Below are 12,944 nucleotides of genomic sequence, written 5' to 3'. Positions count from 1 at the left end.
TTTTCCAGTGCATCTGTCTTCACCACTAACTACTGGCCATTCACTGTCTGACTCACCTACCTAAATACTATGACCTGAACCCAGAAAGGTCTCACTTCATTATGATTTATTAAAATCTACAGTCTTCCTATACTTGGCCTAGAAACACCTCAAAGTAATGTGCCAGAGGCATGAAAAACAGACTGCCTACCACCAAGAATATTACCTGGGTGGCCCAAACGTTTAACAGCCCTGGCAATCTCAAGTCCATTGCCCAATAAAGTGCCAGTTCGTCTGGGCACCGTGGCTTCAATACTCTGGGGTCTATACCAGATGGGACCCAGGGGACCTAACAGTTTGTTGGCTACTTAGAACTGATCTTTGACCAGTAAATCAAGGACTATATCACCCTTTCCAGTTCCCCAACCCTGCAGACTTAGAGGGTGTGGGAAGTGGCCTTTGAGCATCACCAAGCAGAGAGCTTGCCAGACTGGAGGGAGGCAGGCTGGCAGAGAGGGGGTCAGGGCTGGGAGGAAGAGGGACGTCAAGGGAGGCGGGTCAAGGCGCTACAGACCCTAGGACTGCACGCCAGCCCGGGTAATGGGGCGTTTCCCGCCACCCCCCACCACCACGTCAGCCCCCGGCAAAGGCACCCGGGCCCCCGCCGCCTCTGCAGCGGGGCCAGGCGGGAACCGCAAGCGGCGCGCAGGGCCGGAGCCCACCAGCTCCCTGTACCCCCGCCCTCAGCGCAAGGAAGGCGCGCTGGGGGCGAGAAAATGGCCAAGACAAAACTCTCCCCGCCCACCCGAAAAGCCAACCACACCCCCTGCATCCCTCCGCGCCAGCCGCCCCGGGCCGGCCCCCGCGCTCCTCCACCCAGGCCCCCGCGGGGTTCCAGTGGGCGCCCGGCGGGCTCGGCAGGGACGCGGGCGCGAGTGGGAGTGAACAGGAGCGCGCGAGGCAGGCAGGGTGCCCACCCCGGTGTCACTCGCTGGGGCCCTGCCCCTAGGGCGCCCTCCTCAGCTCCACAGTCCCGGGACAGGCGCGCCGCCCCAGGCTGCGGTGAGCACCCGTTCGCCCCCCACTCACCCATTGGCGTCGAGCCGGGCCGGGCCGCCGAGGCAGCGTGAAAGTTAGCGGAGGCGGACGCGGGGGTCAAGGCGCCGGGACCTGGGCGCGGGATTCGGGGCGCTGGTATATGGGCGCGGGGGTCGGGCGGCTGGGTCGGCTTTTTCCTCTGTAGCGGCGGCCGCGGCGGCTCAAAGCCGCCCGCTGCTGCCTCTGCTGCTGCTGCTGCTGCTGCTGCCCCGGGGCGACTCCTGCTGCTGCTGCATCGCGACCCGCTGCGCCCGGCTGCGCCGGGTTTCCTGCTCCCCGCTAGTGGAAATTGCGAAAAAAAAAAAAAAAGCGCCACCCAGCCCAGCGCCCAGCAGTCGCGGCCGCGCAGCCCGCTCTCCCCTCCTCCTCACCACCGCCGCCGCCGCCGCCGCTCCTGCGGCTCCGCCTGCCGGGGACGCGCGGCCGCCAGGGCGGGGGCGGGGCTGGAGGGGCGGGGCCAGTGGGGCGGAGCCTTCGAGGGACCGGGCTGGCGCCCGGGGCGTCTCTGTGACTGCTGCGCTCCGGCGCCCCCCTCACCGCCTGCTGGGGAGGGACCCAGCTCTGCGAGGCTGCCCCCCACCCTTGGCGGCTCCGCTAACGCCCCGGGAAATGCCGCGAGACTCCTCGAGACCAGAGGAGGGGAGGAAGGGTCTGAGGGGAGGGGGCGTCCAGGTGGAGGGGCACGTGGAAAGGAGATGGAAAAAGCCGATCCCAAAGGTGCAACGTGAGGTGGAGGACAGGTTGGGGGAGGGGAGACCGTGGGCAGGTGAGGGGCTGAACACCTGCTGAGGGTGATGACAGGTAATCCTGGGGTGTCGCGGCAACCCAGAAGGCTTCACAGAGGGGGCTGTTAGGAAGGAGAAGGGGTTTATTCTACGGAGGGAGAGAAACGCTGTTTCCCTTCAGTGCAGCGTGGGAACGGCAGGCCAGGCGCGAGTTCGGCTTGTAGGAGGTGGTGGGATGGAGACGCAGAAAGAGAAGTGAAGCCAGAGGGCTGCATCGCCACACACCGACCCTCATACGGACTCCTAACCCAGCACCCCCCTGCCTGAGTCAGGTGGGATTCACTGCTCAGCAATGTTCCCAGGTTTTCATGTTCCCAGGAATCCACTGAGCCAATTCCCCACCAACAGGCAACGTTGTGCCATACTGAGCTGATCCCCAGATCAGGGCAGCCTACCCTTGAGTGGGCACTAAAATGAAAACAGTGAATTTATGTTAGTTCACAGGTAACTCACAAGCTCCTTCTGGAGTCCTTTCACTACCACACCTTTCACCATACTCTGACATCCACCACATTCATTTACCAACTCGTTATTTCCTTTTCCCTTTCCACCATCTGGTGGTAGGAAGAGATAGTGAAATAGATGGGAGACATTCAGGAAGAGAGAAAATAAAGACAATAAAGAAATTACATTCAAAGAAACTAAATAATTGACCACTGAAAAATGGAGGAGACCGAGGGTTAGTGGATCCACAAGTGACAGAAACAGACCCCTTACCAAATACAGGCTTGTCTTCATGCCTCAACAGTAACGTTGGGGCTGCTCTGGTAAATCGGTTACATCCTGGGATTTCTACAGAAAGATGTACTTAGAACCATTTCATTCGCTTAAAACAAACCAAAAAACCCTTCAAAGTCAGGGTCTTACCAACAAGAAATCAGTAGCTTCATCTTTCTAATACTTTCTGTGTATATCAGAGCAATCTAGACAAGAGACTAACCAAGGAGAAGACCCATCCAACACAGCTGCTTAGAAGTGGTAGTGACATCAGTGACAGACTCCTATGAAAGGGATTAAAGAACGTGGAAGTTAAGAATCTGAAGTGTTGAAGGCACAGATGAATGTTCAATTAGACCTGCTCCAGGCACCATGGCATCTCACTCATTGCATGCCTTGGCATATCAGGGCGATGAGACCTTTTGATATGATCTTAGAGTTGACAAAACACTGAAACTCATAAAGCCTGGCTAAAACTCAGTTACTGGGAATTTTCTTGAACCCTACCCTTAAACAGCAAACTGGTGGTTGAACTCTGTAGGGCTGAAAAAAAAAAAAAAAAACACAGCAGTGTGTCTTATGCCCTGCTTAATTTTATTCACTTCTGTCCTACTTAGAGAAGACAGTCTTTACTTCTCCCAGGTTCACACAGGCAAAGACAGATGACCTGAACTTTTGTGGCTTGTTTTGGTTCTGGTCTATTTCAAGACATGTTTGAATTCTTGAACCAGAGTCCTGTGTTCTAGGTACGTCAAGACAGACTCCTTGATCTAGGTATGTTTCCTGCATGAACAAATTTGTCATTTTATCACAGAAGAAAAACTGATAGCAAGACAACGTTTTTGAAAATTCCTGACCTGTGCTCTAATTTTAATGCCTTAAGTAAACTAAGTTGTATCAGTTCTATCCATAACACTATAGACTTTTTCCATTTTGAATTGCTCTAAATTACAAAGATGGACATACTTTCCCTTTCAAACACACCTATTGTTTGGTTCTTCTAAATTGTCCCTATTGTCCTTTTATTTCTCCTTTGAGAAACTTTTGCTGACTAGCATAAGGGAAGTTAAAATCAAGATTTGAATCCAGCTGCTGACAAGAGTAGATATGTAATTTCTCATCCTGCCTCCCTCTTACAAGAGTATTTTTTAACAGAATAGTTAGTGCACTATTTCAAATTATGTCAGTTCATCCCATGAAGATGACTAGAGAAATACAATCAGATTTCATACCACATCTTTGTCCCACTGAACTCCCAGTTCTACCAGGATAGATGATGCATTTGGGGGAATGGGGAGTAGCTGAACTGTCACACATAGACTGAAAAGGCCCCATTGTGTCGCTCGGTGGTGATAACATTTTGGGTGCAGTAGAAGGCATTGAGCCTCTGCCCATGGAGTGCTCACAGCCTGTCCTGCTCACACTCTTGGACTTGACATCTGTAATTTGCATGTGATGAATGATACTTTGCTTTGATAACCTTTAATATCAACTTTACATTAAATATAACTTACATGCAGAGTGCTTTACAAAAGACAGTCATTATCCTGTGCTTCTGATGAGGTTTATGGAGAGATATAAAAACTTCATGGTGCCAGAAAATAGGAAGTGGTCAATAAAAATGATGGGGCAAGTCAAAAGGGCTCCAAAAGAGCTCCCAAAGGCCAAAGCTGGAACAGTCCAAGTAACAAAAGAAATAACAATTTTATTGGATTATGACCCAAAGAATAAAAGTCTTATCTTTAAGTCCCTAAAGATATAAATAACAGACAAAATAAGTAAATATGTCAGAGAGAGTGGCCAAATCTTCCTTACTGAGGAATTCCAATTAATAAATGGAAAGAAATGTGGGAAAGAGAAAATCACCATTGAGAACACCACATTAACATTTACAGTGAACACAACACCCCTCAAATTCTCAAAAGAGCAGGTACAGGTTTAAGAAAGAACCCTGTAGATAGCATGGTAAGCGAGCAGTCAGAGTTCTGTGCTCACATTTTTTTTTTCTTTTTTTTTCTTTTTTTGTTATTTTTTTCTTTTTTTTTCCCTACACTCACATTTTTGAGGTAGGCTTTTCCCGCCTTCCTTTGCATCATGCACGCTGGGTTAAAGGTCACCTGCCCAGATCAAGTCACAGAAATAACTTCTCTCTCTATGTGGCCGACTCCACTTGATAACCACGCATAGACTGACCCATTCATTGCCCATTTTATCTTTTTCATTGAATTATTTGCAACAAATCTAACAAAATTGGTTTTATCAGCTCTACAAAGATAAAAACTACTCAGAGAAGCAGATCATTTATAAAACTGAACCATGATTGGAACTTCCCTTGGGGTCCACTGGCTAAGACTCCACATTCCCAATGCAGGGGGCCTGGGTTCAATCTCTGGTCAGAGACCTAGATCCCACATGCCTCAACTAAGAATTCGCAATGCTGCAACTAAAGATCCTGCGTACCACAACTAAGACACGACATAGCCAAATCAATATTTTTTAACAAAAACTAAACTATGATTATTTTTTACAAAGTTTGTAGGAAAGGCTTGCTTTGTCAAAGAATACACAAGAAAGTAAAGGGAAACACAAAGGAAGTAAGTAGGAGATGAAATGTGCTGTCCCATCAGGCTGTAACAGGAATAGGTGTCCTTGTTAACAGATCCAAAGAATGCCTGCTTAACTGACTTCAAAGTTGATCAGTGAGAGGAACTTGCATCTGAAACACACAAGAGGAGCCCCATTGTAGACTAATTTGCCAAGAACATTTTCCATCCCTTTCACAGCATCACTTTGTCTAAGAAAATAGCAAATTGGGAAGACAGTCCTAGGAGATTAACACACAATATGGTTTCCACTATTTTCTTCCTACTCTACCTGGCCCCCTTTCCCCCAAGATTACAAGGGGTTCTGTGTAAAGAAGGGCATTTTCACAATTAAAAAGTGAATCAAGTGACATTCCCCAAAAAGTTCCAAAGGCACTTGGCATTAATTTAAGATCATGTGTGTGAAATATACATTGTAATAAATATATACAACTTTAAATAGAGTAATTGGAGTTTGACATCAGAATAAATCATCCTGACAGGGCAATTTTTTATAATGGGAGCTAATCAACAATAGGGGCTTCCCCAGTGGCTCAGTGGTAAAGAACCCCCCTGCCAATGCAGGAGGCACAAGAGGCACAGGTTCAATCCCTGGGTTGTGAAGATCGCCTGGAGGAGGAAATGGCAACCCACTCCAATATTCTTGCCTGGGAAACTCCATGGACAGAGGAGCCTGGCAGGCTACAGTCCACTGGGTCGCAAAAGAGTCAAGACATGACTGAGCAACTGAGCACACACACATATAGGGAACACAGATGAGGATATGAAAGAAAGATTTTGTTAGCTGGTTTGGAGTAGATGAAAAGATGAACCAAGTGCAGGAGGAAGTCATTGGGGATGAGGAGAAGATTCTGAGTTCAAATTGGAATACAAAAGGGAATGAAGCAGTCACCCACGCTACAGCATAGGTGATCCTTGAAAACATCATGCTAAGTGAAAGAAGTCAGATGTAAAAGGACATACAATCATGTGATTCCATTTACAAGAAATGTCCAGAACAAACAAGTCTAAAGAGACAGAAAGATGATGAGGGGCTGGAGGAATTGGGGAGTGACTACTAATGGGTACAGAGTTTCCTTTGGAAGTGACAAAAATGTTTTGAAATTGATTGTGGTCATAGTTGGACTTAGATGGGAATACCAAACCACATTACCTGCCTCCTGAGAAACCTGTATGCAGAACAAGCAACAGTTAGAACTGTACATGGAACAACAGACTAGTTCAAAGCTGGGAAAGGAGTATGACAAAGCTGTATATTGTCACCCTGCTTATTTAGCTTATATGCAGAGTACATCATGTGAAATGTCAGGTTGGATGAATCAGAAGCTGGAATCAAGATTGCCAGGAGAAATATCAACAAGCTCAGATATGCAGATGATACCACCCTAATGGCAGAAAGTGAAGAGGAACCTTGATGTGAAGATGTGATGTGATGTGAACCAGAAAGTGAAGAGCCTCTTGATGATGGTGAAAGAGGAGAGTGAAAAAGCTGGTTTGAAACTCAACATTCAAAAGACTAAGATCATGGCATCCAGTCCCATCACTTCATGGCAAACAGAAGGGGAAACAATGGATACAGTGACAGACTTTATTTTCTTGGGCTCCAAAATCACTGCAGATGGCAACTGCAGCCCTGAAATTAAAAGACACTTACTCCTTGGAAGAAAAGCTATGACCAACCTAGACAGAATATTAAAAAGCAGAGACACTACCGACAAAGGTCCGTCTAGTCAAAGCTACGGTTTTTCTAGTAGTCATGTATGGGTGTGAGAGTTGGACCATAAAGCCGGCTGAGCACCAAAGAATGGATGCTTTTGAACTGTGGTTTTGGAGAAGACTCTTGAGAGTCTCTTGGACAGCAAGGAGATCAAACCAGTCAATCCTAAGGGAAATGAATCCTGAATACTCATTGGAAGGACTGGTGCTGAAGCTAAAGCACCAATACTCTCCTGAGAAGAGCCTTCTCATTGGAAAAGACTCATGCTGGGAAAGATTGAGGGCAAGAAGAGAAGGGGGAAACAGAGGATGAGATGGTTGGATGGCATCACCGACTCAATGGACATGAGTTTGAGCAAACTCAGGGAGATGGTGATGGACATGAAGCCTGCTATGCTGTAGTCCATGGGGTCGCAAAGAGTCAGTCACGACTTAGTGACTCAAAAACAACATCTATAATTATTGCACTAAACTCTACAAAGATAATAGAAAACTGTTGGATTATATACTTTAAAATGGGTGAACTGATAGTACATAAACTATATCTCAACAAAGACGGTTTTATATATATAAAAGAGTGATAATGGGGGCAGAGTTTCTGTTTGGGAACAGAAAAAAGTTCCAGAGATGGAGGGAACAATGTGAAGGTGCTGTGCATTCACATTGTTCATCTGAACTGTCCACTTAAAGATGGTTACAATGGTAAATTTCATGTATATTTTACCACAATAAGAAAAGAAAGTGTTACTGCATTTGTAGAGCCTGATAGGGATGGTTCCCCCTGTGTTTTGTCCTGTCCATTAACAACTCCACATTGCTTCCCAAACAGAACATCAATACTGCAATAACTGCTACCCCATTACCCTCAGCATCACTTCTTCAGGCTTCAGAGAAACCACATCCAGCGGCCTGAGCTGAGGGTGATGAGCCATAGCCACCCACCAGGTTGTCAAGCCCCCAGCGCACACAGCCAACCCAGATGGGTCCTCAAGCCCCAGACACCATAAGACTTAGTGGAAAAGTCTCTGAACTAGGCCCCCAGTTACAGGTATACTTCACTTTATTGCACTTTACTATGCTTCACAGATACTGTGTTTCTTACAAAGTGACAGTTTGTGGCAACCCTGCCTCAACCAACTCTATTGGCCCCATTTTCCCAACAGCATTTGGTCACTTTATGTCTCTGTGTCACATCTGTTGGAGAAGGCACTGGCGACCCACTCCAGTACTCTTGCCTGGAGACTCCCATGGACAGAGGAGCCTGGTAGGCTGCAGTCCATGGGGTCTCAGAGTCAGACACGACTGACGTAACTTAGCAGCAGCAGTCACATCTGTGAAATCATTACAATAACTGAAACTTTTTCATTATTGTTATATTTATTATGGTGATCTTTGATGTTACTAGGACTTGCTGGAAGCTCGATGATGTTTAGCATTTTTTAGAAATAAAGTATTTTTAAGTTAAGTTATGTACTTTTTTAGACATAATGCTATTGCACACTTAATAGACTTTAGGATAGTGTAAATATAATTTTATATGCACTGGGAAACCAAAAAAATGTGTGTGACTCATTTGATTACACTATTCACTTTACTGCTATGGTCTGGAACCCAACTGGCAATATCTCTGAGGTCTGCCTGTAATAAGGTAGCATGAAACCCTTTTCTGGCACAACTTCTTGTTATACAGAGCCCATCAAATCAAGTTCCTCTCCTCAAAAATAATTATAGGCCAGCCAGAGGCAAAAGTGGGAAGTATATCAAGTTCATCTTTGTTTGGCTTTTTGTCTGTTTTTCTTTTTTTCACTTTTTTATTGAAGTATACTTGATTTACAGTGTTGTGTTACTTTCGGGTTTACAGCAAAGTGAGTCAGTTACATGTATTTTTTCAGATTATTTTCTATTACAGGTTATTACAAGATATTGAATACAATTCTCTGGGCTCTGTGGTAGACCCTGTTGTTTATGTATTTTATGTATAGTACAATAGTTTACTAATCCCATACTACTCTAATTTATCCTTCCTCCCACCTCCTCTTCCCCTTTGGTAACCATAAATTTGTTTTCTGTATCTGTGAGTATATTTCTGTAAGTGATGTTGGGAAAGCCAGGCAGCTTCATGTAAATCAATGATATTAAAACACTCTCCTTGCACCACATACAAAAATTAACTCAAAATGGTTTAAAGACCTAAATATAAGACATGACACCATAAAACTCCTAGAAGACAATATAGGCAAACATTCTCCATCATAGCAATAATTTCTTAGATCAGCCTCCCAAGGCAGAAGAGATAAAAACAAAAATAAACAAATGGGACCTAACCAAACTTAACTTTGGCACAGCAAAGAAAACCATCAAGAAAACAAAAAGACAACCAGTGGAGTGGGAGAAAATATTTGTAAACAATGCAAACTTCCAAAATACATAAACAGCTCATACAACTCAATATCAACAAAACAACTGAATCAAAAAAAATGGGCAGAAGAACTAAACACACATTTCTCCAAAGAAGACATACAGACCCCACATAAAAAGATGCTCCAACATCACTAATTATTAGAGAAATGCAAATCAAAACCACAACGAGGTGCCACTTCACATGGGTCAGGATGGCTATCATCAAAAAGTCTACAAATAATACATGCTAGAGAGGGTGTAGAGGTGCCACACTGTTGGTGGGAATGTGGATTGATGCAGTCACTAAGGAAAACAGTATGGAGGTTCCTTAAAAGACTAAAGATAGAGCTACCGTAAGATCCAGCAATCCAACTCCTGGGTATATAGTATATATCTGGAAAGGAAAACTCTAATTTGAAAAGATATATGCAGCCCAATGTTCATAGCAGCAGTAGTTACACTAGCCAGAATATGGAAACAACCCAAATGCTCATCAACAGACAATTGCTATAAGATGTGAGATTTTAAATATATGTACATATATATATATATATATATGTCAGACAAAGACAGATATTGTATTACTTCTATGTGGAATCTAACAAAATATGTCCAATAAGTCTATATACAGCTTAAGGTGTGGTTCCCAGCGCAGCGCTGTGGTGGCGCATGGGAAGCTAACCATGCACAGTGTGGACACCTCCCCGGATCTCCCAAATCAGGAACTCCAAGGGGCCCCGGTGATCTGAGTTTGAACCAGTCCTCCAGGGAATTTTGATGCAGCTCAAATCTGAGAACCTCACTGGACCTCAGCATCCTGGAGCCCAGATGACCCATGTGGTCACGTGACTACTGATTCTTAGAGATGAGAGGGGGCTCAAGGGAGCTACCAGTGACACACACCTCTGAGCCAGGAAAAGAGATGTGGTGCTTCTTATCATTATGAGAGTAATGCCTGTTCATTTTTTTTAAATTTTTTGTGATAAATATATAGTATAGAAGGTGAAAATCTTCCATAAGTTCACAGTTTTTGGTTATTATGGAGATAATTGATCATCACTTACCTTCTGATGGAATGTTCCTTTTGGCATTTTCTAAACATGTAATGATACTAAGATATATGAAAATTCCCAAACTATAACTGTTTTTTTTTGAGTTGGTAACTCTCTAGTGCTCTAATGATAGAAACTGAGAACCTTGGGAAGGGAGGACTTTTTTCTTGGATGAGTCCCAAAACACCTTTTATTTTTCTTATAAATTTGATTGTGAAATATTAAACCTGTCTGGAACAGAACTTTTTGAGAACATATTTCATAACCTTCTGGGAATAAGTTAGAATTCCTGATGAAAATGCTTAAGGAATTCTCTGATTCTCTTCAATGAGCAAAGCTCTTTTCGGGGAAACTAGCTACCTCCTTGCCCTCCCACCCTCTCCACTGACCTCAGGTCAGAAGTCTAGTAATCTTTAGCTTGACATTCTCCCCCCAACCACCACCACCGCAAAATCTAATGATGATCATCTATCTAACCAGTTGTTTCCCAGAAAATGTCCTGAAAAAAGGGGAATCTTGAAACTTCTCTTGTGTTCATAATTAAATTTTCAGAAAAGTTTTATATATGCCTCGGTCTCTCCTAACTGTAAACACCACCAGTAGCCTATCATATAGACACTAGACCTTTCTCAGCACCCAAATAAAGGATTAAAAAGGTTCAACCTTGCAAAAACCACCACAATATTGTAATTAGCTTCCAATTAAAATAAATAAATTTTAAAAAAAGATTCAACCTTACACAAAAACACAGTGTGCTACCTACCTCTTGAATACCTAGCTTAAGATAATCACTACCTTTTATGCAGAAGCAGGGAGCTCTGATACTCTTCCAAGGTGACTCAGTGGTAAAGAATCTGCCTGCCAATGCAGGAGATGCAGGTTCAATCCCTGGGTCAGGAAGATCCCCTTGAGTAAGAAATGGCAACCGACCCCAGTATCCTTGTCTGGAGAAGCCCATGGACAGAGGAGCCTGGCAGGCTACAGTCCATGGGGTCACAAAGAGCTGGACACGACTAACCATGCACGCAGCAGCAGCTGATACTCTTTTATCCTCTTTTACATTCTTAGGACAACAGTGTAAGATGTTACTATCCCGCTTTACAGGTGAGGAGACTCAAGTTCAGAGAAGCTAAATGCCTCATGTCCCTTAGCAGGGAGGTCTGACAATGTAAAGACAGCTTCTGATTTCATTAGAAACTAGAGTTGTCTGAAATTGAATGAAACGATCCAATTTTTTTCATAGTTTAAAATTCCTATGCAATGGCCTTCATATAAAATGTAAATAGATTCTTGAGAGTGCTTTGCTTGGTATGAAATTTGTATATATACAAAATGCTTATGACATAACAGCAAGTGACAAAACACAGAATACATCCGTATCTTCACATGTCCTCTACTTATAATTGCCTTTTAACTTAGAAAATACATTAAAACTCTGGCAGTAAATAGTCCAAAAGATTAAGAGGTCATTTAGGAATCACATGGCAGTATTTGGTCCTTTTCCCTTCTATTTTCTGAGCCAGAAGAGGATGGGGCTGCAGCCACTGGCCTGGGAATGAATGATTCAGGCTTCACCAGGGACTAACTGGCTCTCAGTACTGGGAGCTTTCTGAACCTCTCTATGCCTCAGGTCCCTCATCTGGAAAATGGGTTGGCCTGAGACTATAATGGGCTAATGCTTGCCAAGTGCTTAGCCCAGTGTCTGACACTGTTCCAGATTTTCTAGAATGAGTATAATTTTAGTAATGAAAAAGATTGCTTTTGAAGGTTGTTATACCTTGATGATGTTTTCCTTATTGAATACCTTAGAATAAACAGTGACTATAATTGAGTAATTACAGCCATATAGTCATATAGATGCAGCCTGATGTGAAGAGCAAACTCACTGGGAAAGACCCTGATGCTGAGAAAGATGGAAGGCAAAAGGATTAGAGGGCAGGAGAGGATGAGGTGGTTAGATATCATCACCGACTCAATGGACATGAATCTGGGCAAACTCCGGGAGGTAGTGAGGGACAGAGAAGCCTGGTGTGCTGCAGTCCATGGGGTCACAAAGAGTTGGACACAACTTAGCGACTGAACAACAACAAATAACTGAGCAAACAAACATTTAAAAATTATCACAGGACTGTAAAGTGAGCATCTACTTGGACAATTTGCCACTGTCTTAAACACATGCTTCTGTCCATCCTAGCACACTAACATGTGTCACCATCTTTCCCTCTCAAATCCCAAGAAAATGATGATAAAGGAATAAAGAGGAATTCCACCCACAATTGGCACCAGTGTAGAGCCTGCCTGCCAGTGCTGGAGACGTAAGAGATGCAGGTTCAATCCCTGGGTCAGGAAGATGCCCTGGAGGAGGGCATGGCAATCCACTCCACCATTCTTGCCTGGAGAATCCCATGGACAGAGGAGCCTGGCGGGCTACAGTCCATAGGGTCACAAAGAGTCCGACATGACTGAAGGGACTTAGCATGCACTCACCACCCACAAGGACAAGGAGAACAGGAGAGGAAATAGCACAGGGCTAGGCATTTCAAGGGGCTGCCATCTATGGGGTCGCACAGAGTTGGACATGACTGCAGCGACTT

At 44.6% G+C, this 12,944-nt stretch overlaps 1 protein-coding gene across 6 annotated transcripts in view; it reads right to left on the bottom strand.

The window, feature by feature from the left end:
* The window catches only part of SH3KBP1 (SH3 domain containing kinase binding protein 1), a 331,585-nt gene extending 330,215 nt beyond the window's left edge, over positions 1 to 1,370 (bottom strand). For 5 of the 6 annotated variants that reach the window (XM_059883336.1, XM_059883338.1, XM_024987858.2 and 2 more), the window contains exon 1: positions 1,069 to 1,336. In XM_059883336.1, coding sequence (XP_059739319.1) covers positions 1,069 to 1,072 — 4 coding nt within the window. In that variant the 5' untranslated portion in view covers positions 1,073 to 1,336. 6 annotated transcript variants of the gene reach the window in all.
* Between the last annotated feature and the right edge of the window lie 11,574 nt (positions 1,371 to 12,944).

This window comes from Bos taurus, chromosome X, assembly GCF_002263795.3.
Source record: "Bos taurus isolate L1 Dominette 01449 registration number 42190680 breed Hereford chromosome X, ARS-UCD2.0, whole genome shotgun sequence".
Lineage (NCBI taxonomy): Eukaryota > Metazoa > Chordata > Mammalia > Artiodactyla > Bovidae > Bos > Bos taurus.
The sequence above is the reverse complement of the archived record's forward strand: the minus strand, read 5'-3'. Positions and strand labels throughout refer to the sequence as shown.